The 24,084-nt window shown below is 44.1% G+C and overlaps 1 protein-coding gene across 1 annotated transcript in view; it reads right to left on the minus strand.

Moving 5' to 3' along the window:
* Nucleotides 1-24,084, minus strand: part of HECW1 (HECT, C2 and WW domain containing E3 ubiquitin protein ligase 1) — a 250,247-nt gene that overhangs the window by 42,395 nt on the left and 183,768 nt on the right. Inside the window, exons 15-21 of the mRNA XM_061197560.1 lie at nt 21,478-21,583; nt 20,451-20,547; nt 14,398-14,481; nt 13,886-13,995; nt 8,681-8,801; nt 7,818-7,931; nt 6,837-6,989 (exon numbers count right to left, since the gene is read on the minus strand). Of these exons, the coding sequence (XP_061053543.1) occupies nt 6,837-6,989; nt 7,818-7,931; nt 8,681-8,801; nt 13,886-13,995; nt 14,398-14,481; nt 20,451-20,547; nt 21,478-21,583 (785 nt within the window). The remainder of the gene's footprint in view (nt 1-6,836; nt 6,990-7,817; nt 7,932-8,680; nt 8,802-13,885; nt 13,996-14,397; nt 14,482-20,450; nt 20,548-21,477; nt 21,584-24,084) is intronic.

A 24,084-nucleotide genomic window follows, 5' to 3' on the forward strand; every position in this document is an offset into this window, starting at 1 on the left:
CTTAATTGGGTAAAACAAATAAGTAATGAAACAGCAATTACAGGAATTCCTTTTAGGCTGAAGTTCAAAAAAACAGATTTTTTTTTCCAGTTTACTTAATGTGTGTATATAGAAATGTCACCATATTTATTCATATTAGTATCTCTCGACGCTTGACTAGTAATAAAGGGAAGGGGGTTGAATCGCTATGCCCCACATGCGGGCTTTTGATTTCGGGGCTGTATCCCAGGGTATGCAAAACCCACACACAGGGAGCAGGAAGCAGAGACTTTCAAGTAGCTACAGTCAAAGAGGAGCTAGCAGGGGAAGGACCTGGTGCCAGAGGCCTCTCTGCCCATCTCTGGGGGAGTGCCTGCCCTGGAGGTGGCAGTGTGAGAGGGGGCGGGCACTGTGTCAGTAACAAGCTGAGTGTGGACATCCTGCAGAGCTAAGTGCAAAGCTCCCAGGGGACATGCGTGTTTATTGCCGACACTGTAAGGGCTTTAAAACCAGAGATGACAAATAAAAGTGCGACCTTTGAGCAATTAATTGCACGTGGAAGATACGAGCCCTCTGTCTTAACGGCCCTGGTACAAGGAAGTGGCTGGTGTGGCTTGTGGAACAATTCTCACTTACGCACCCAATCGTCAATGAAATGTTATTTTGAACACCTCAAGGTGCCAGGCCTGTGCCAGAGTAAAATAAGACAGACCCATCTCTGCTTTCATGAAGCTTACTCTTTAAAGGGGACACAGACAAAACAGAGTGTGGGACACAAAAGAAGGGCCAGTGAAAAGATAAAGAACCAGAATAATAATTTACAAGATGACCTCTTCCAGCCATACCCGAGCAATGTTTCCATCCTGGGTGATGTTTAATCCTGTAAAGCTGATCAGTTTTCTCCCTGTTTATTTCTGGTCTGCAGGGCCTCTCTGCAGAGGGAAGAGGAGGGCAGGGGGCAGAAGTCACTCCCCTTCCAGGCGGACTCCTGCCCTGGCCTGTCCTGCATTAGGGACAACTTCTAGCTTTACAATGTCAAGGCTGTGACCGTGATGAGCCCTGTAATCTTTTGGTCTCTGTTTTCTTATGAGTGATGTGTTGGTCATAGTAAGTGTCATCTTCCTCACAGCCCACGTGGATCACGGGATAAAGGGTCCCAGGGGGGAGTGAAGAAGGAAGGAGGGCCAGGCGCCTACATCTGAGACCAGCCGCAGCCGCGCCCACCCTGCCGGTGGGGAGTGGCACCCGGTTGGGCAACAGAACTGAGAACTCGGGAGTCAGGTTTCCTCAGTGGCATCGACCCCTGGCTGCAGGAACCACAGTGACAAAGCCTCAGGCAGGGGCCTCAGCACCCACTTGCTGCCCACACTTTGTGTAAGGCCCGGAGTGACTTCATTCAGGTGTTGAGCCCTCCTGCGCGCCCTTTGCCAAAATGGCCCAGCACTCAGGGGCGCTCGGTTTTCTTGTTAAAACCATTTGCCCCAAGGTGCAGGATGGCTTGTAGGAAAATACACAGAAGGAATAACTGCAGCATTGCCATCTGGTTGAGACGCCCACAGCCAAGCAGGGCTTCCCATTCAAAGCTAAAGCAGACTCGTACCCAGTGGCTCAAGTTCTCTCTGTGTGGCAGTGACGCCCATAGGAAACCCTCTTCCTTCCCCCAGGACCTCTGAAGCACTGAGGAGACAAGAGGCTGACCCCACGTGAGGGTCGTGGTACCATCTGGGACCAGTGCTGGCTCTGCATCCTGGCTTTTCTGCCAGCCCAGAGCTCAGGGGACTGAGGTTCAGAGTCAGAGCCTCGGATCAGAGGGGAGGCCCCGGCTCACTTCATAACAATTCATCATCCAGTGTTGAGCTAAAAGGGAGCTCTCACCTGTGTGAGCTCTGTTCAGATTGCTAGTTGCTCAGAAAGGTACCTGCCATTTTGCTTCCGGGCTACACAGCAAATATTCTCAACATGAGTGGGAACCTCAGCGGGTGAAAGTCCTCACGTCCTTTCCTTTGTAAAGACAGAGGGTAACTAGCACCTCTGGGCCAGGCACTACGGGCCTTTGACCTTTATAAAGGATCCATCCAGAGAACTTTGCTAATTCTTAAAACATCCCTGTGGTTTCCTTCCTCCAAGTGCTGAAGTGTAACAGACATACTGACACGGCCTGCTCCAGCCAGAGATGGTCAGAGACAGCAGAGTCAGGACGAAAGAAAGCAGGGGCTGGGCAGTTGGTGAGGTGCCTTCCCTGGTGGAAAGTGACTGAGCAGGCCAGAAGTCCAGCGTTTCTCCTGTGCTTTTCATCAGGCCTTTGCCTGGGGCCTTCCCCTGTGTCTGTGCTGAGACATGCTGGATCCCAAGGTTTCCTCCAGAACGCTGGGTTCCCTTCACGCCGCCAGGGCGCTTACCCCCATGAACCTCTGCCACCATCCAAACGCAGCTCCCTTGGTCATCTGAACGCTCTCCCTACCCTGATGTCCTAAGCTCTGTCCTCCCAATCCTGGGCTCTGAAACCCTGGGGACCCCTTTCTATTGCCTGCACACCTCCTCTGGCCTCCACCTTCTCAGACTGCCTTCTTCCCCCTCGGCACGTCCTCGTCGGAGCACCTCCTTCTCTGTTCCATTCCTCCCAGGCTGAGCGCTCTGGCCACTCCTTCTTCTTTTTTTAAAAAAATATTTATTTATTTATTTGGTTGCGTCAAGTCTTAGTTGTGGCTCGCGGGCTCCTTAGTTGTGGCTCGTGGGCTCCTTAGTTGCGCCTCGCCAGTTCCTTAGTTGTGGCATGCGAACTCTTAGTTGCGGCATGCGAACTCTTAGTTGCGGCATGCATGTGGGATCTAGTTTCCTGACCAGGGATCGAACCCGGGCCCCCTGCATTAGGAGTGTGGAGTCTTAACCGCTGTGCCACCAGGGAAGTCCCTGGCCACTCCTTCTTAGCTCCCCCCAGGGACCTTTGGCTCTGCCCGTCCCTGACACATCAGCATGGTCCACCTCTCTGCGAGCTCCCATCTCCTCCCATGGCTGAGCCACTCCGGCTGTGTTGGTATCTCTCAAACTCAGTTTCCAGCCCAGCTCCCCAGGGCCATATTCCAGTTACATACTAATATATCCGTGTGTATTTATAAGGGAACCTGCAAATTCTATGTGTCAAAGGGTGAATTCCTCATCTTTCGTCTAAGTATCATCTATTTCACATAACTCCCATCACAGTGAATGGTCCCAATCCATCGCATGCTGCAACCAGAAACTTTGAACTTATTCTATATTTCTCTCTCCCCTTCACCTCAACATTAAACCAGTGAGCCAACGAGGTCAGTCTCTTCTCCCTCCGAGAAGTTCCCAAAGTCAGTCCCCTCCTCTCTCAGACCCCGCCTCTGCCTCAGTTTTGACCGTCTGTTTCTCCCCATGACGTATCAACAGCTTCGGAGCTGGTCTCGGCTCTTTCCAGCCTTCCCTCAAAATTTTCCCCACATTACAGCAAGATTTACTTTTTGAAAACACAAATCCAATGATAGCATTCTCCCTATGGGATGAGACCATCTGCCTCTCTCTTCGTCTGCAGTCTCATTCCCACCACAACCCCAAAGGCCATTCTTGGCTCTGATCCACCTACACTGCTTGCCGAAGGCTCTATTCCCTCCCACGCCTTTCGAGTCTTGCTTCCAATTCTGGATCCTCAAAACGTCTTTTCTCCCCTTCTCTGCCTAGTCTCCTACTCAACTGTCCCTTAAGACTTGGCTCGTATACCCACTCTCTTTAGAAAAAAAAAAAAGATGGCACAATTATCCCCTCTTTTTATGAGATCCCCTGGTTTCACTCCCCACTCCCCCATCCCTTGCTTTGGGCTGAGTGGGACATTTTCCCTTGTGATTTAATACAATTCCCAGGCTTATATATGCATCTCGGGGGCGCTCTCTCTCTCTCAAACACACACACACACACACACACACACACACGTGTATTATGTATGCATAACCTGGCATTTAAGATATTGTAGTGGAATTATTGATTTACTCACATGCTCCCCCTTGAGGGAGGAGATCTCATTCACTTCGTCTTTGTATCCTCCTAGCACATAGCACATGCTTGATTTACAATTGCTGAATTAATGAAGGTATCCCACAACACCCAGCATAGTCCTTCTTATATGCTACGATATTTGATGAAAGTATTTCCTGACTCTAATTCATGACCTTCAAGACACCATCTTAAATTTCATGCTCACAGACTAAGAGAATTAAGGGATTATATGAAGTATAATCTGTGTACATATATATTCTTGTGGCATGGGGTATGGCACTCTCCACCGCTGGAGTGAACCCTGCCTGAAAGTGACTAAGTTAGATGTAGCCTTCAATTCTCATTCCTAAGTCCCCTCAGTGGCCACTTCCTGCTTCGCCAGCCCCATCTATGTGTTTCTGCCTCCCAGGTTTCATCATCCACTTATTTGATAAGTTACAGGAAAAGGAACAACAAAGGGCCACATTTGCTTCTTCACCTGCGGAGAGTCAAGAGACCCACTGTAACACTTGATGCAGACACGCCTGCCTCAGCTCAAGAACTTCAGAGCTGACACATGCAAATCAGTGAAGTTAGAACACACCCTCACACCATACATAAAAATAAACTCAAAATGGCTTAAAGACTTAAATACAAGACATGACACTATAAACTCTTAGAAGAGACCATAGGCAAACATTCTCTGACATAAATCGTACCAATGTTTTCTTAGGCCAATCCCCCAAGGCAATAGAAATAAAAGCAAAAATAAACAAATGGGACCTAACCAAACTTACAAGCTTTTGCACAGCAAAGGAAACCATAAACAAAATGAAAAGACAATCTATGGACCGGGAGAAAATATTTGCAAATGATGTGACCAATAAAGGCTTAATTTCCAAAATATACAAACAGCTCATACAACTCAATAACAAAAAAAGCAAACAACCCAATAAAAAAATGGGCAGAAGACCTAAAGAGACATTTCTCCAAAGAAGACATCCAGATGGCCAGTAGGTATATGAAAAGATGCTCAATATCACTAATTATTAGAGAAATGCAAATCAAAACTACAATGAAGTACCAACTCACAATAGTCAGAACGGCCATCATTAAAAAATCTACAAATAACAAATGCTGGATGGGGTGTGGAGAAAAGGGAACCCTCCTACACTGTTGGTGGGAATGTAAGTTGGAGCAGCCACTATGGAGAACAGTACGGAGGTTCCTCAGAAAACTAAAAATAGAACTACCATATGATCCAGCAATCCCACTGCTGGGCATATACCTGGACAAAACTATAATTCAAAAAGATACATGCACCCTTATGTTCATAGCACACTATTTACAATAACCAAGACATGGAAACAACCTCAGTGTCCATCAACAGATGAATGGAAAAAGAATATGTGGTACACACACACACACACACACATACACAATGGAATACTACTCAGCCATAAAAAAGAATGAAATAATGCCATCTGCAGCAACATGGATGGACCTAGAGATTATCATACTAAATGAAGTAAGTCAGAAAGAGACAAATACCATATGGTATCACTTATATGTGGAATCTAAAATATGACACAAATGAACATATCTATGAAACAGAAACAGACTCACAGACATACAGGACAGATTTGTGGTTGCCAAGGGGGAGATTTGGAGGGGGAGGGATGGATTGGGAGTTTGGGATTAGCAGATGAAAACTATTATATATAGAATAGATAAACAACAAGGTCTTACTGTATTGCACAGGGAACTATATTCAATATCCTATGATAAACCATAATGGAAAAGAATATGAAAAAGAAAAAAATATATATCTGAATCACTTTGCTGGAAAGCAGAAATTAACACAATGTTGTAAATCAACTATACTTCAATAAAATAAATTCTAAAAAATGAAAAAAAAAACAAAAAAAGAACTTCAAAGCTGAGAGTGTTTGGAGAGAGAGGTCACGGGCTGTAGCTGGCAGCTGTAGCAGAGGTGGGTTGTTCTGTTGCCATAAAACCAAAATATGGGGATTTGGGCCATACGCCCAGCAGGCCCAGGTGTTACCCGAGAAGCTCCCTTCACCAGCAGCCCCATGACACATCATCAATAAGCAATGTCAGACAAGAACCCACATCAGCAGTTTCCGAGACTTGTTTCCCTCCTCATGGCAGGAGCTCCTGCAATGAAGTCAGGGGTACTTTTCAAATCAGGTGTGGTGGTGACACAGTAGGAAAGTGCAGGCATCCTAGATGTCCCATGCAGCTTTCTGGAGACTTCTAACACCCATATCTGAGGTATCTCACCCACAGAACTACACAGAATTAACTGATACTGATCTTCTTACTCATTTCAGTAAGTGGCAATTGATGTCTCAAGAAGAGAGGACCAAAGAGATACTGGATTTTCAAGTCAGAAGGATGCTGAGAGATCATCTGACCCAACAGACTTATTTTACAGCAAGATGCAGAAGCTGATGGCCACAGTGTGAAAGCCGTTGGTCCAAATCAGAGAATTTCCTACAAATACCTTCAAGAAGCCTCTGCAGGGGACTCTTAGGATTTTAGTAGAATTATCAACATTCAGAACCTATGTCTACTTACCTTCGCGTCTCCTCAGAAGGCAATGACAGTATCTTACATCAATTTGCAGTTGATAGGAAATTTGTATGTCTTTAGTAATTTACTTTGTATTCTGAGTGAAGACTGGCAGAGAACCTTCGCTCTAGTGCCTTGTTATTCACTCCCATCAGCCCTTATGATATCGGGCCGCTGCTCCAAACACAGTGGCCCTCAAGAAACACCACTGTCTTCTGACTAAGAAAGACCAGAACTTTCCAACACGAGAAAGTAAAAATTCCAGCTCTTACCATTCAAGATGGTTTTCTACAAACGCAGACATGGGGCTGATCTGCACGGTGTAGGTGTCATTGGCGGAGTACTCGAAGAGTCCGTAGTAAGGGTTGAAGAGCTCCTGAGACAAAAGGAAGAAGAACTCTCGCGAAGGACCACTGTAGTCCAGGCTGCAAAGGAAGCAGAGGCCCGGGAACCTCATTACGTGCGAGAGGCGGGGGACCTGTCCCTACGCAGGGGCTGGCTTGCCCTTTCAGAGTCTGTGCTGGGAAAGCAGAGAGCAGCCTCTGCTCTTTACAGTGGATCCCAAGGGAAGTATACTTTGCTGTAGAAAATGAGAATGCAGTGATTGGTTTGGGGATGATGTCCTTACTAGATGGCCATGCACCAATGCTTATGGCAGTGTTCCTTAACCTTTGTCCTCGATCATATGATACCTTTTGGATAAAAGGTATGATATGGCCCATTCAAAACTGGGACTTCATTGTGGGAGGTACAAAAGAATTTCCTGTGATGGTGCATGTGTGCATATGTGTGAATTGAAAACACTTTCAAGTTCATTCTGCTATGCCCTCCTGGGTGGGCTTGCCCTCCACGGTTGAGATGGCTTGCCAAGAAATCACTGAAATTATATGAAAAATTTGGTATGTAGTTATATACGTGCACTCTTGGGGAGAAGAGTTCTTTGATCAGAAACTCAGAAGGGTACCCACATGAGAAAGTAAAGATGCAGTAGTTTAGGTCTGTATTTTTGGCTTATACTTTGACCATGTGACCTCAGACTCTAGAACATGCCAATCATCTTAGGCTTTTAGAGAACATGAAACCTAAAGATTGGCAACACCTGGAGAGAAAGGCCTCCTGGGAGGACATGATCAGAATCACCGTGCGGCAAAGGCTTAGAGACATCCTGCTCCTTCTTGAGAAGAATCACCCAGGATCTGGGGGCTCTGGTCTACCCATACTAAGGTGTCTCCATAAAAGTGCTGGTGCCTCACCCCTCCTCTCCAACAAAGGTGATGTAGAGCTTGTTTCGCTGGAGCTCCTTCCGGGAATAGGCCATAACCTGATTGAAGGTTCCCTCCAACAGGTGGTCTCGCCGAATGATGAGCCTGGAAAGGAGAAGAAGTCATGTGGGTGGTGAGCGGGTGCTCGGGCTCCGATGTTAGGGAGTGTTCTAGGCGAGCTGTGGGGACCCAGGCTGATGGTCTCATTGCCCAGCCTCTCCAACAAGGTATAGATTCCATCAGTTCAGCTATGGCCTTATGTTGACACTCTTCTCAAAACCATGAAAGCACAAGGACAACATGTGCACTTTCAAAATGGGACACATTCCATCATGTTGGACTACCTTTAGGATTCTTTTTGATCAATTCCAAAAAGAATCTCTTAAGTTGGATTCCTGAGTTTGGGTTTGGCTTTTCAAGATGAAATTAATAAACCCAAAGTGGAAAAAGACCGCAACTCTTTACTTAGATCCGAAGATCAAAGCTATTTGACTAATGAGTAGGTAAATTTGTCCCAAGAATACGTAAAGGGAAACATACGATTTTTTAATTTAGTTCAAGATTCCTTGTTTTCTGAAAAGGTCTACCATTGATTTTATACATGGTTTTGTTTGAAATCTACTTTTCTTTCTCCCTCTCCTTCCCTTCTCTTCTCTTCCTGCCTCCCTTCCAATTTCTTAACTTCCTTTCTTCTTTCTTTCCAACTTCCTAACTTTTTCTTTCCTCCCTTCTATGAACATGACTGATACTACACCATGGTATCCAATCTCCAAACATATATTACCAAGTTATAGGGGAGAAAAGGATAGAAACATCTACCATCTGAGTTCAGTGCCAAGCACTGGAGCACTCACTTAATTTTCCCTGGACCCTGACCAAATCCTTTGGCTTCCAGTTTTCGGTAGAAATTGCGGAGCTTGGCCTCAAAGTCTCTCCTGTAGGGTGAAGGGGCTCTTGCACTGGCTCTCTGTAAACCTGCAGAGAGAAGCACACAGGCTGAAGGTCATCATTTTTTATTGAAGAACAAATATGCAGGGCAACGGAGGAGGAAGGGCCAACCAGAGGCACATTCCTGCGTCTTCCTGTTTTACTTCTCCAAGACATTTCCCTTGATTTCTATCACTCCCTCAGTTACTTTTATAATAAACAGGTATAATATAATAAAGAGAAAACTGAATTCTGATGGCAATAAATATTTATGTCTTCCACTCCATTTCAAGTTGTATTTCTCTTCAGAATACCTCGATGAGCATATTTCTTGGCTTAGTTATGCTTGAATATTCTAAAACAACATAAATCAAACTAGACTCTTGTAAGTTACTATATTATAAGAAGTGGTTGTAACTATAATGAAGCAACTAGGATTGTAATATATGTGTACATTGTACTTCTCTAACTATATTGACGTTAAAATAAATATACATGTCCATTAGGCCCCAGAGCATGCAGGAGTTTATATCAGATTACCTTGCACTATAAAAGCAAAATTAATAATAATAATATTATTAATAATAATTCCTTACTCTTTACAGAAGAGAGTTTTTGTATCACCTAGAGTGCTTTGTAGATGCTTTATCATCTTTATACACCTTTTAATGAAAAAAGGAATGGAAAAAATAACATTCTTCTCCAAGTTTCACAGATGGCTATGATCATGGTTTGCCCCTTCAATAACTATTTATTAGTTTATATTCCAGGTACTGAATTTATAATCTAGATAAAACTGATACAACCAAACTCACAGAAATGAGAATATAATTATAAATTGAGATGATTCCTACCCATGAAGGAAAGGAACTTAGTTCTTTGAGATCACAGAATACTCTGGCCAAGTTCAGGAAGGCTTCCCTGGGGAATAGCTGAAGAATAAGTAGGCATGAATTAGATTGAGTGAGTTAGGAAGGGCTTCCACTTAACTAAGAGAAGAGATGAGCTGGGAGAAGAGCAACCTAGGTAGAGGACCAGCACATGCAAAGGTACCGTGGCAGGATGGAAAATGGCGTTCCAGTTTATCTGGAGCATAGGGTGTGAGGACCAGAGTGATGCAAAACAAGGCTTGAGAGGTGGGCGGGAGACAGATCAAACAGGATAAGGTACACTGTGTTAAGCAATTTTGTTTAATGTTAAGCACAACAGGAAAGCCATTGTGTGGGGACCAATGTGATGTGTCTTGAGTTATGAAAACCTTAGTCTTTCTGCAGCAGAGAGAAAACACCGGAGAGGCCCAGAGTGGATTTAGACAGCCTGCATTGCACTAGGGTGGTGTCAGTGTAGATGAGAAATGGGACTACATCAAAAAAAAAAAAAAAGAGAAGAAGAAGATAGATTGGAGATGTGTTTAGGAGGCAATGAACTGGATATTGGTAGTGAGGCCAAGGTGGGTTTCAGACATCGTAATGGAATGGTCTGTGGTGACATTCATTGAGATGGGGACAAATGGAAGAAGCACAGATGGGTGAGATCACGAGCTTGGTCTTTGTTGGCAGTACGTTTGAATGCTTGATTGGAAAAAGACATAGCTTGAGAGAGAGGAGAAAAAAACCTGGCACAGAGTCTTGAGGATGGTAGGAAGGGAAGGATGAGTCTGCAAAGGTGGCCAAAGACGTAGATGAAATGCCTACAGCTTGTGTCCCAGAAGCCAACTGAAGAGGTGACTTAAGGGGAGGAGCCATCAGTAGTGTTAAATGTGGCTGAAAGATCAGGAGGAGGGCTGAGAATTACCCATAGGACTGGGTGCCCAGAGCTTGCTGCGACCTTAGTGAAGACGCCCCCTCTAATGCACAGGTGTGAAGGGGGAGAGGGAGGTGGCAGCCTTGGTAGGCTTGTAAGATAGGCAGCAGGCATTTGAGACAGTTTCTGTCTAAGGGCTTCAATTTTCTCAGTGAAGGAAGAAGGCACATGATTTGCCAGGAGAGACCCAGGGGTTGGAAGTTTTAGAGGAGCGGCAACGTTTGAAATAGCAGTAGAGAAGAGCATACATTTACCACCGAAATGTGGTTGAATTTTCTTTTGGGTGTTTAAGGTCCATGTGAGGTGGAGAGATGACTAATTTATAATTGATAATCTGCCTTGTCAGGTGAATTTGCCCAAGAATGCCTGACTACAGATGTAGGGGAAGCAGATAGTAAGGTGATCTAGGAGTGGAACTCTGTAAATGAAATGGAGAGGATCGGGGAGCTCAGGGCATTGTCAAGAAATGATGAACCAGGGAGTCTATGATGGATGAGGGAGAGGCAGTTAGAAAGGAGAGGCGTCCGTGAACTGGAGGTCCTGATGAGGGCACAGGGTAGTATCAGGAAGAGCAGCTGAATAAGCACGTTGGGTGGGAGTAGGATGCTTGAGTCAGTGACTTCAGAGATGACAACAAGGCAGGAAGGGGACTGTGGGACCAGTGGTGGTGGTGGTGGTGGAGGAGGAGGAGGAGGAGGAGAAGGGGGAGTGGGGGAGGGGGAGGGGGAGGAGGAGGAAGAGGAGGAGGAGGAGGAGGAGGAGGAGGTGGAGGTGGAGGGGGAGGAGGGGGAGGAGGGGGAGGAGGGGGAGGAGGGGGAGGAGGGGGAGGAGGGGGAGGAGGGGAGGGGTGGAGGAGGGGAGGAGGGGGAGGAGGAGGGGGAGGAGGAGGGGGAGGGGGAGGGGGAGGGGAGGAGGGGAGGGGGAGGAGGGGGAGGGGGAGGGGGAGGGGGAGGAGGAGGAGGTCAGGGAAGACAAGGAAGCCCAGAAACTGGGAGGCCAAGGAACTGCACGGGTGCCCTTGTGGATGCTGATGTCATCCAGGATGGTGGAAGGACTTGGGGAGGAGAGGGAGACCGTGAGAAGGGTGCCACAGTCTTTAAGAATGAGAAAAAGGTCGGTGGATGACAGCATCTAGTAGGAGAGATACAGCTGATCTGTGTTAGCAAGGAGGCACACGGGGCACCAGCGGCACCAGTCTCACCAGCGAGTCCTGCAGCATCTGAGGTGTGGGGGGAACCAACAGCCACCACTTGAAAAGGAAAGAGTCTCTGCTGAAATACCACGTTTCAGGATATAGGTAGAACTAGAATACAAGTCTGTAGGTGTAAGTATAATTTTCTGCCATCAGATTACAGTATATTTTATAATACAACTTTCATTACCGCTGGTACTACCACTATGGCCCATGGTCACTACGATGCATTTTTCTAATAATTTAAGCTTTACAAAGTGTTTTGGCATGTATGATTCACTATGTTGCCCCAGGTAAATGTCATAAAGGTCTAGAAAAATGGGAATTGTAAAGTTTAACTTCAAAATATCTGGCTTACACAGTCTAGGACCCCAAGGTCAAAGCTAGGAGAGTAAAGAATTAAGCACTTTGACAACATGAATTGGATGATTCTTTGCGTTCATGGTGTCAGTAATGTACCAGGAAGGTTGATTCCTTTTATAAAACTTATCCAAATAATTCGCACTTAGCAAGTAACTCTTTATACTCCCTTATTTTTTCTATTTGCAGTATGATATCTCCCCCGTGTAATGATACTCTACATACCAAAGGTACGTAGACACTCTACTGCCAAAGGTTTGGACCAAGATGTAGACACATTATCAGGCTGGGACCATCTCTACAACAAGATGGCAGATCATCATGCAGACCAACAGGTCCCCCAGATGGAAGGCTCTGCTCCCCAGAAGGAAGTCATCCTCTGCACACTGGAAACAACTGACTGTCCTGATGCTGGCTCTGACAAAGCTCCTGGTCCTCCTTTTCCCAAGCCGTGTCATCTCAGCTATGCTGTATGTCAGACGCAGCACACGTGGGACATTTCCTCAGCAATGTTACTGATACACTTGTTTGGAGGAAGACATAACAAGGAGATACTGACTTAAAAACAGATTTTAGGAATTAGCGAAACCACCTCTAAGAGATAGTTCTGAACAACATGACGGGGGTCATTCTGAACAAATGAAAAGATATTCTAGTTTTAGAGACCTACGGCAGTATTGAGTGACACTAGCTGAATGAGACATCCCTTCTGGGGGACAAAGCATATTGCTAAATTCTGTTTTTCTTCTCCATTTCCCCCCGGCTTCAAAAGCCAAGTTTGAACTCTAACTCTGGAGGTCATAAGATAAGAAGTTACTAGATTTTTCAACTAACTTCCTTTACTAAATTTTAAAGTTATAAAAATAGACTTGGGTTTGCCACAAACACCCATGACAATGTGATCTTGCAAACCAAGACAATGGGGAAAAACTCTTCAATATCTGGATCCCATTTGGGAGTACAGATTTGACTGAAGCTAATTATCTTGATGAACCCAGGAAATACTAGCTTCTTTTTTCACTAAACAGTTCAATATATATTTCCTCATTTGGAATGGAAAATACCCACAAAGAATATCATGAGTTCTAATTCTAAATTCATTCTAATACACAAAGAAAACTTTAGGGAAACAATTTCACATCATGTTAAAAACTTCTTTGGCATCTTCATGGGGGCATAATGGTGGTCCCTAGTAAGCATGTAACCTAGTAACTCCTTTACAACTTAACAAAAAGTTACTCAAATTGGTATCTAATAACATTCTGATTCATGAGGCAGAATGTTCCAGAAAGGGCTCTTCCCTTTTAAATGCTCAGAGAGTGTGTTTTAGAACAAAACAGCAATTTAGAGCAGGGGTCTGCAGACTTTTTATGTAAAGGGCCAGATAGTAAATATTTTAGGTTTTTGGAGCCATATGGTCTCTGTGGCTACTACTCAGCTCTGCTGTTGTAGCATGAAAGTTGACACAAAATATATAGATAAACGGGTGTGGCTGGGTTCCAATAAAATTTTATTGATAGACACCAAAACATGAATTTCATATAATTTTCATGTCATGAAATATTGGTTTAGTGAAAAATGTTTCCAAATCATTTAAAAATGCAAAACACATAATTGCTTGGAGTCATTACCAAAACAGGTGGCACTGTGTCAACACCCAACTTAGTGTGCAGATGATCAGAAAATTGAGAGGGGACTAAGGGAGAGAGGGCACCTTCATCAGGTGGAAACACAGGTGGCCACTTGCAGGAGACAGAATGCCAGACCCTCAAGTTACCTGGGGAGTTCTGAGGTGAGGAGCAGGGTGAACAGCGGGGAGAGAAGCTGTACCCAGGGTGGAAGGCAGCCTGCAGGGGGACATAGGACATAATCTCTTCTTCAAAGAGACTGCAAAGTAAAAAAAAAAAATTAAAAAGTTAGTTCTCTGTCCATGAGAGAATGTTCACAAATTGGGGTAAGAGTGGTTACAATTCTCACGAGACAACGAAAGCACTTAGATTCACTTAGATGGGCACATCCCGGCACGCAAACTCTCCCTGTTATTTTAAACCCTAATTAATCCTACAACAAGGTCTCTATCAAGTACCATATGTAGCTCTTGATACCCCAGTCTTACATGTAGAGAAAGAGGTGAATAGCAGGTATAAGGGTGGGAGCCCTACTTCAGTTGCAGCCACTAGAATATTCTAGAACAAGCAACGAGTGTTTCAGTCCGGGCTGTCCTGGAGAACTGCCCAGAACAGCTTTTCCAGTTGCTTTTCCAGAACTGTTTCAGGCTCAGCCCCTTACCTCAGCAAAATGACTAGATCTGCATCACAGGATAACTTTTCAAGCCCATGATTACCCTCGGTCCGAATGTAATGGATTTTCTCCCTAGAGTAATGTGGGAAGGAAAATAAGAATTACACACCGATGCATAAGTTAAGGAATGAACCCCATTCTGATCCCCCTTTCTCTTCCAATAGGGCTGAACAGTGATGTTCTAATGTCCAGAGTATTTCGAGGTATTTAAGTTCATATTGCAGGTTCCCATGATGCTCTCCAAGGGATCACCTTTCCTTAGACTCACACGGGGACAGAAGCCAAGGAGCACAACACAGGTAGGTCCTCAGAGAGCCACACAATTGGGAGTGGAGCTGGGGAGGACTGTTGTGGGTTCATGGCATCTTGGAAACCATGGGAAGAAAGAGTGACGAGGTGTCTCCCGAGAAACCTTATGCCTGATGGAAAATGAATTAACTCCACACTGGGTCCAGAGAGGGTCTGGCCCCAGAATACATGAGAGTCTCCCAGGTCAATTTGAGTATATGCATCAATTTCTCTCTCTTTAATTACAACTCATGCATTCTGACTTTTTCACAACCCCCAACTCCAACCTGGCAAAATGATTCCAATAAGTTTATGGATAAATAGCGTTTCTTTTGATCAAATGAACTTTGTAATGTGCTTCTCTGACGTTCAGATATTCAAAGATTACAAACACTATGGCCAAGAATCATTCCCTTGTAGGTATACTTCAAAGAAGTTAAAAGTTTTTCCCCTTTCTTGAAGAGATGCAGCAGAAATCTGAGAAGACTTAAGGATTGATTTTTTTAAAAATATTTCACTTTTTTCTTTTTTTGTTTAAATTTTTGAGATGATTTTAAAGTGACATGTACTTGTAAGAAATTAATAAAGAGTGGTCTAGTATACCCTTTAATCAGTTTCCTCTAATGAAAGATTAAAAATAAATCTATTAATAAAAATACTATAGATACAACTTTTTTCTCTCTCTGATTATAGTAATGTGAATCCAAATCTTCATCAGGTAAAACTATAATGAACTTGACCTTTTGGTGTGGGTATTTTTAAGAAGACGAGAGAAACTTTTTGACGAGAGATACAGAAAATGGGATTAAACAGAGAAATGCACTGTGGTCCAACCTGAAGGTATGGGTAGAGTACTGCTGCAGTAAATGCTATTTCCAAAACCTGGGGGTGCTCATAGCGGCTCCTCTGACCAGGGACTTGGAAACTGGAGCAGACCTGTCCACACATCATTTTTCAGGGAGCAGGTGGAAGGCCAGCCAAGGGTGCAAGCACCAAGCCTCCTCCACCAGCTGCCTCTCCCTCCACGTCCCTGTGCCCTTGACTCCATGTGCCTGAGCATTGTCCTCCAATCCTGACAGCATCTCACAGCCCTCTTGTTTGGAGGATTCTCGTGGACGCTGTTCCTCTGGTTTACCAACTGCAGCCCCACGAAGGACTCTCAAATTGATGTGTTCCCCCAGTGGCAATGTCCCTGGGGCAGGTCACCCTGCTGTCCCAAGGGACCCGCATCTGGGCAAGCCCCTGGTCTCCCTGCCTGGGGAAAAAGGGAGAGAACATTCTAGGGGGTCACTCTTTATTCCCTGGGTTCCTGGGGAAACAAAGTCCAAAGAGAGTCAAGTCCACGAGGGCAGGAGAGCACCCTTCCCAGCCACGGGAAGTGGCACCCTCTGTAGTGGTTCTACCATCACCCTACCTACCACATACACATATCAGAAAGCCAAGCAGAGTTTTCTGAGAGTTTTGTTTGCTCTTCACGGGACATTACACCCTCTGTCATGTATGTGAAAATCTCATGCAGACCTAGTGTTCTGAGGGGCCTCCAAATGTCCCTGGGTCCAGACCAAAGGCACTGAGACCTGGGGGAGATCTCTGAGGGTGAGAATGTCAACCGCCTCTCCTACACTCATCCCATCAGGAAGACTCCAGTGTAAAGCTCCCCTCAGAGCTCAGGTCAGTAGAGCTACCTGCCTCCTTGACATCCTGACATCTTCATTTGTGGCCTCAAAGACCTTAAAACTCAATATCCACAAGGAAATCCTTGCCATCCTTCCATCACTATCACTCAATTCTGATCATGTCCTTCACGGCCCATAATACAATCTATAGCTATATATTTGGCTTTAAAAAAAGTCACACTTGTCTATCATCTGTCTTCCTCAATAGATAGTAAGTCCCATGAGAGTAGGACCGATGTCTGTTTGGCTTCGATACTGGGTACACAGCCCTCGCACAATCCTGATTCAGAATAGCTGCTCAATAAAAGCACCAGTTGAAGGAAAGAAAGAATGAATGAGGACTGCTACCATGACCCTTAAACTTAACAGATGTCATTAACCCCTGGGTTTTATGCATCCATCTTCCCTCTCCCCATGTGGTTTCCTTATGCTTCACTACTTCTGCTGAACACAGTTTTCTGAGAACTCATCCTTCACCCTCTAACCCAACGACTGGCTTTGCAAACCCATGGCTCCTGGAGAATAGCAATGACCATGGGGTCATGGTCCCCATGTAGGAACCACAGAGGAAGCAGTAAGATCTTCCTCTGGGCAGGGTCATGGGGAGAGGAGGTTTTCCTTTCAACTACTGGATCTTTAAAGTCAAGTTGACTCACCCTCACACCACATCTAGGCGCAGGCAGAGGCATAGTCATAGACCCAGTGCCCTGTTTTTTGGATTCTTAAAGCCTGACACCCTGAAGAGCAAGCTCTTGCTCTCGTTCTGCCTTTTTGATTCCATGACCACTTAGTCAGTTTCTGATGTCACTGTGGGCTTTCTGTTTTTGAGGAGCTCTTTGGGTTTTCAACCTGGGGTCTACAGGTCCTTTAGGATCCATTAACTGTTTGAAATTATATGCAAAGATTTATGTTTATATATGGAGGAGAGTCTATAAGAGCTTTCATCAGACTCTCAAAGGAGTCCTTAACCTTAAAAAGGTTATTAGTTTCTACATTAATTTCCAATTTTTTTCTAGTTCCAACATTCCCTAATTCCAAGTCACCCACATCTGGAAAATCATAATTGTACAATTCCACACTGCAAAAAAACCCCCCGAGGTTTCTTAGATTTTGCTATAACGTGATACTACACAACAGTGCTGAAATTGTTTACTTCCCTTCAGAAACATATTCCACTCTTTTACACAGGGGATTATTTTTATTACTTTAAAAATGATTTAAACAGGACTCTAGTGCCTTTTGGGAGCTCACATTTCTCCCAAAAGTAAGCAGTGAACTCCTTATTTAGTGGTAGAATCTGTAACGTAAAAATGTTCAAGAGCAGTGATGTGTCAGAAAGTTTTCATGTAGTACAACACCTCTGAAAATCCCTTGGAAATTCCCTTAAATTATTATGCACCGTGAGCCGGAGAGCAGCCCACGAATGGACCGAGTATGACCCTGACTTCCGTGGCACAGTAATAAAACTTGGGCAGAGTTGAACACAAGTGGAAGTGATAATCAGTCAAGCTAAAGTCCTTTTGTTCACTCAAAAAGTAATCAGTGTTTCCTATCTTCAAAGTAGAGGAACCAGGCTCTAAGGCAAGAGTGGTTCAAAGACCAAGAAGATACAGACCCTGCCCTAAGACACTTCCAGTGTTGTAGGAAGACATTAGTACATGGTAGAATACAAGGGATAATGGAAAAATATCTTAGAGGTACAAAAACAAATGCTATTAAATCAAAGCAAAAGAACTACTAAAGTCTGCCTAGATCACCGAGACTTTGCGTTTGACTTGAGCCTTTCAAATGGGTTGAAATGCCTTTAAGAGAGAAGCCATTCCAGGAAGGGTGTGGGTAGGAGAGGGCACAGGCTGTTTGACGGAGGTGGAAGACACCAGAAGGAAGTAAATACGAGCACAGGACGGCGGAGAGTTAGATTAGAGCCAGTCTTAGGAGATTATGGAAATTGTGCTTAGAAATCTTGACTTTATTACATACACAACAGGAGCCATGGGAAGTTTTTGTTTGGGGGCATTATTTTGTTGGTATTGAGTAATGAAATTGAAAGTATTTGTTAATGAATTTTGAAATCCTGGAGAGAAAAGCTGTAGAAGTGTCACAATATAGTTCATCTAGTTCTTCAATTGCAATGAATTCCACTCTTATGAGAGGGTTTCCATCTTTCCTTAGCATGAGCTCTGATGTAAGAAAGGTTCCATCAAAACCAGTTCCTTTTTGGAGAGGGAGCTCGTAGTTTCATAAGGAACTGAACAAAGAATTCCCCCCCGTCCCAAAAACCCCATGTCAATAAGCCAATTTTATTAGTTGGTGCATTTTTCACAAGTTCTCAAACTATGCTCAGATTCCACCTCCCTCCCCCTCCATGAAACTAAGGTCTTCTCCTAATGGGTAGGCAGGAAAACCTGCAGAAGATCTACATAAATAGCCTCTTTCATATGGCCTCAAAACCTCATGAGGTGGGCAAGAGTCCCTGAGTCACAAATCTGGCCTAAACTGCTCAGTGGCCTGGCTAGGGTGGCCAGAGCAGGGATTAGAAGAAAGGCAGGGCTGACCAGAGGCCCTGCGAGGGTGAGGGCCAGCGGCCCGGTCTGGAACAGGATGCCAGCCGGCCCCCTTACTCACCATGAGGTTAGTATCACATGCCCATCTCTGCCCGCCTCCTGCTATTGTGTGGTGTACTTCCTCAAGGACTAAATTCCAGAGAGGGTCCTTAGCTGCTCTGAGGTCCCCTGAAAGAGAGTCTGAGAGCCACGGTGGTGGCCAGCCCTGAGGATACTCCACGGGAAGCTTTTTTCAAGGGTGTGGGTGACATGGGTTATAAGGAGGTAATGCTGTTTATAGTAGAGTGATAGGGAGTATCTTCTTAAGAGATCCCTGCAAAGTCCAGGAGAGAGATGATGAGGATCCAAACTTGGCCATGGCAGGGAGAAGAGAAAAGAAGGGCTGGAAGAAAGTGAGGAGATACATGTTTAGATGTGAAGCTGAAGAAAGAGGGTGGAATTGAGATGATGGGCATTTGGGAGGATGGAAGTTCTAATTTGCGCAGAGTAAAACCACAGGGAAAAGAAGTGTCAATGGGGGTGGTGATGGAGGGGAAAAGAACAGTGAGTGATCCATCCTGGCAGGATTAATAAAGATATGACTAGCAAAGAGGTTATTTTTAGGTGTTGGTGACTCATTGAGGAGGTCAAAGTAGAGGATTATAGTTGTCAGCCAGATTCAAGAGACCACCAGATGGGAGGTGAGGAGTTAGGGGCAGTCACTGGCTGCATCCCTGCCCCCCTTGCCTGGTCCTTTATACACAAACCCAGCGAAGCATCTTAATGGTGCCCACATTGTGACCCTGTTTCAATGATGAGGAGGCTGAGGGTAGAGGATTAAATGACATGCCTCCATCACTGGTCCCTAAGTGCTGTGGCAAGTATTCAAACTCTGAGTGGACACACTTAACCATTGTGCATCTCCAGCTTTTGAAATGCTGGGTAGTAAACTGAAGGAGAGATATGCTTGAATATCTTGGTGAGAAAGTGGGATTTAAGTTCAGAGGATATTTTCTCTTTTCATCACTTTGGGTGGCTTTCCCTTCCAAATAAAGTGATTCAGAGTTTCAGAGACACTCATTCAGAAATGACCGTAATGGACATTAGGATTTAAGGTGTTAGAACACATATGATACTTTTTGTTTGCTGGTTTATTTTTGAATATAGTCATCTAATATCTGGTGTACCATCAGACAATTATATTATTAAAACAAAAATAATTTATATGGTGCTTTACGTAAATAATTTTTTGATGAAAACTATTTTGCTCCCTTTCCGTGCTTCTCTCCAAATCAATGGAAATCATTTTAGCATCATACGAATAATAGGTAACCTGGCATGATAACTATCTCTGATTGCAACACTTTAGAGAACATTAGAAACCCCTGGATCCTTCGTTTTAAATATTCAGGTTATAATTTAAATGCATGAATAAAACACATCTGAAGTGTCTGCCCTCTCTCCACAGAGGCTGCCCCACCTGGAAAACCAGCAGGAGAGACCTGTAGGTAGAGGGTGGTAGACAGGCCCCTACCTGAGTGTGTGGTTTCTTGCCAAACTTGGCTGACGCTCTTGCAGCATTTCAAAAATGTTTGGCTGACGAAGAAATGCCACAATCTTGTCATTATATGCTGAAACAGACAAAAGCACAAGTTGTGGTTGAGTCTTCAGCCCAGAGATAATTTTGCTCATGATTGGAAAATGGCAGCTAGATACCAGGATTTAATGGAGGAGTTGAAAAGGCAGGGAGCAAACTCATCAAAAAATGTAAGCTCTTGAGGGTTTTTTCTGTGACATAATGGTATGATTATTTTTAAAAGATCAAACCCAAAGTGAACCAGATCTAAGTTAATTATCTTTAATATTCTAGGAACTTAACTGGGTGTTAACTCATCCCCTTGTGAACAGATGGAGAATAAAATAGATCTTCCGTGAGGGGAGTACTACACTCTGTTCTTTCTGACTTCTCTTGTCATTTTGCCATAGTTATTATGGCAAAAGATTCTTTATGAGTTCAAAGAAATCCTTTTCTGAGCACTTGCACTTATGACTTTGGCCATCCGTTGATTTCCCAATAGTGATAACGAAAACATCCAAATCCATTTAGACTCTCTCACCTCATTTCCCTTGATACAAGTGGCATGTGTTTTGGAAAGAGGTAGCTGAGGTTAGGAATGGAGACTGTGCCAGTTTATCCCCATACATGCATGGGAAGAGAGGTCTAAATTAAAAAGTGCATCTAAAAGCAACAAAATACGTCACCTCATTTAAACTATGCTCTCCTGGGACCCAGCTAACAAATCACTGAATGGAATAAACAAGGGGGGGGGTGTGGAATGATGGTTTGGAAGAGAGGAGAGGGAAGAGAGGGAAGGGAAGAGAGAAGGACAAAGTGAGGAGGAAGGGAGAGGGAAAAGGGGCAAGTGGGGGATGGGAACAAAGGGTAGGGGAGTGGACTATACCAATAAGAGAGGAAAAAGAAAACACAGAATCCCAAATATTAAAGGAGTCATGATAAGAAACACAAGGCTATCCAGGGGTTCACAAAGCGTGATACGTACCCAGTGGCAGTGACTCGTGTTGATGTTGGCTTCGAATCGCAGCGACTAGGCTGTGTCCTGGCCTGGTCAGTAAAGAGGCTCCTCTGTTTCTAGAGACTTCTGAGGCCTAATTGTAAAATAAAATTGTTAGCGTTAGAAATCTCACCCATTTCGGATGATCTTTGGAAACTAATTTTTCAAAACAAGGGGTAAAAGGGCCCTGATATCACCTAAATTAAAGAAGCAATGAAGTTATAAACCTCAAAGTGATGGAAAAAAAGCAAGTTTAAAAAAAATGACTCAGTAGAATGGCCATTAATACATTAATACACTGAATAGACTAAGAAATATTTCTCACCAGAAATATGTTAAAGAGATGTAACTAAATTCTACATGAATATTATCGGTAAGGTAGGTTTATGACCTTCATCTCTAAGAGGCAGCACTGAACTTCATAACCGAATGTGGAATGGGCTGGTTTTCTTAAATAGTGTTTATTACACTCAAATGGCATTTCTTTGTTTAGTGCCTATTCTTCCGTTCACTGTGCTGGCTACTCTTCACATAGTATCTCATATCCTCACAAAATTCAGCAAGATAAGCATTATTCACCCCCGTTTACAAATGGGGAATCTGAGGATCAGAGAAAATTAAGTCTTTCCAAAACTTTCAACTGTAAGAGACAGAACCAGGATACTTACTGATGACTGACTGCAAAGAATTTTTTTACTTCCCCATACTACTAGCCTGCATCCAATATCTTGGTTTGGGTTGGACATTTTGACATAACTTCATGGAATATGGAATTTGCTTAGCTTAAAACTGATATTTGTGATGATTAACTTTAATTTAGCTTGATTTAAAATTTATATAAATTCCCTAGGTTCTAGAGCATGACAATGAGTTTCTACCATGATTCCATATATATTTTGCTCCTTAAAGGACCCTTGCAGGGTAAGCTATTTAAACCAAGGCACCACACTGGAGATTTTCCACACTGGAGTACATTCACCAGATATATGGGGTTTGGTGTAGATTATGACTCATTCTATGATATTTCGCAAAGTAGCCAAAATAGGCTTTAAAATATTTAAGAATTTTGAAGATGACATTGTAAGATACTCATAAAGGGCTCAGACATCCAGACAGAAAAAGGAAAGAAAATTCTCCCTCTGAGACCAGAATTCACTCACACAGAATTCAGGAGAGGTGATGAGCTCCTATGCTCCAAACCCCAGAAAGATCCAGGTCAGTCTCAAAGTGGTCACTTAAGACTAGGCCACATGTGATATTGCAGATGACAAAGTAGGGCAGATTACTTAGGGTTTCCCAATTACAGAAATGGTAATTGCTGGTTTTCCTTTAGGTCCTACTTTCATGTCTCACACAGACAAGAATAACATCCTTCGTATGAGATGTGCTGCCAGTTTGCTATCTGTATGTGGCAGTCTTTGAACTGCTCTTCTGGAATTAGTAGGGATACAGATCCATCCTTTTCCTCTCCAGATCCTTCTCTTTGCCCATGGCTCACTTGAGGGACAAGGGAATAGATTTTGTGCCACTCTGGGTGACTTCTCACTTTGATGCCATTAGCGCCCAGCTCTGTTCAGTGGGTGTAGCCAGCCACCGAGATTTAGATGCCAGTGCTTCTGTAACAGCACTTTCTGGTTACATGGTTATAATGCAAAGTGATGAAAGAAAGGTTTGCTGATGGCTTACATGTAATAGTGAGTCTCGTATTTCTTTTTTCTCCATGAACTAATAAATACATAAAGGCTTTCCGGGACTGAAATACCTCTTTTCCTTCAAGGGAATTGTGTCAGTCCGCCTTAATGCGTGTTTAAAATATTTTTTGATGCTGTAAAGACAGGAATCTCAAAAACCACTCAGTTGCAGATTATCCAAGTGATGAATTACAGAGAGAAATTGGGGAAGCAGATAGATTTGAGAGTGGAACTCAAGAAGGTTTGGCTGTGCACTGAACCTGGGTGATGCCTGCAGTCACACCCCAAGCAAAAGTGGCTAATTGTCAGTAGTTGCCTGGAAATTAATAAGGCTTTGAAACAGGAAGAGGCTCCCTTCTCTTCCTGGGGCGTCACAGGGAATTCAGGTGTTGCAGATGTGCCTTAGGGAAAACTGGTGCCTACTTCTGAGGTCACCTACTTACTGGCAAAACTAAGCCAGATTGAAAGACTTCAGAAACAGAGGAAGGTCAGCTACTTTGAAGGCAGGTGACTGGCTGAGGGATATGCCACGAGTGAGATGGAGGAAACAACACAGGGTAGAGGTGGGGTTTGTGGGGTCCCCGAGCCATGGAAACATCGGCCAAGAATAGAGGAGGTGATTATAAAGTGGTACTGGATGGCTTACAGGCGAGAGAACCTGAGAATGGGAGGGCTGAGTAGAAACGTGCTTCTCCAACCAGGGGCCAGGAATTTACAGGGATGGAGACAATTCAGGTAGGGCTAAAGAAGACTCTAATATTCTAAGATTGGGTAGAACTTGGTATGTACTAGGATCTTTGTGGCCCGGAAGTGGTACTAAATGCTCCGTCTTGAGGGATGTCTGACATCAATTGAGTGACTGATTTGGATCTCACTGCAAACATGATGCTAACATTTGCTTTCC

This window comes from Eubalaena glacialis, chromosome 8, assembly GCF_028564815.1.
Source record: "Eubalaena glacialis isolate mEubGla1 chromosome 8, mEubGla1.1.hap2.+ XY, whole genome shotgun sequence".
Taxonomy (NCBI): Eukaryota; Metazoa; Chordata; class Mammalia; order Artiodactyla; family Balaenidae; genus Eubalaena; species Eubalaena glacialis.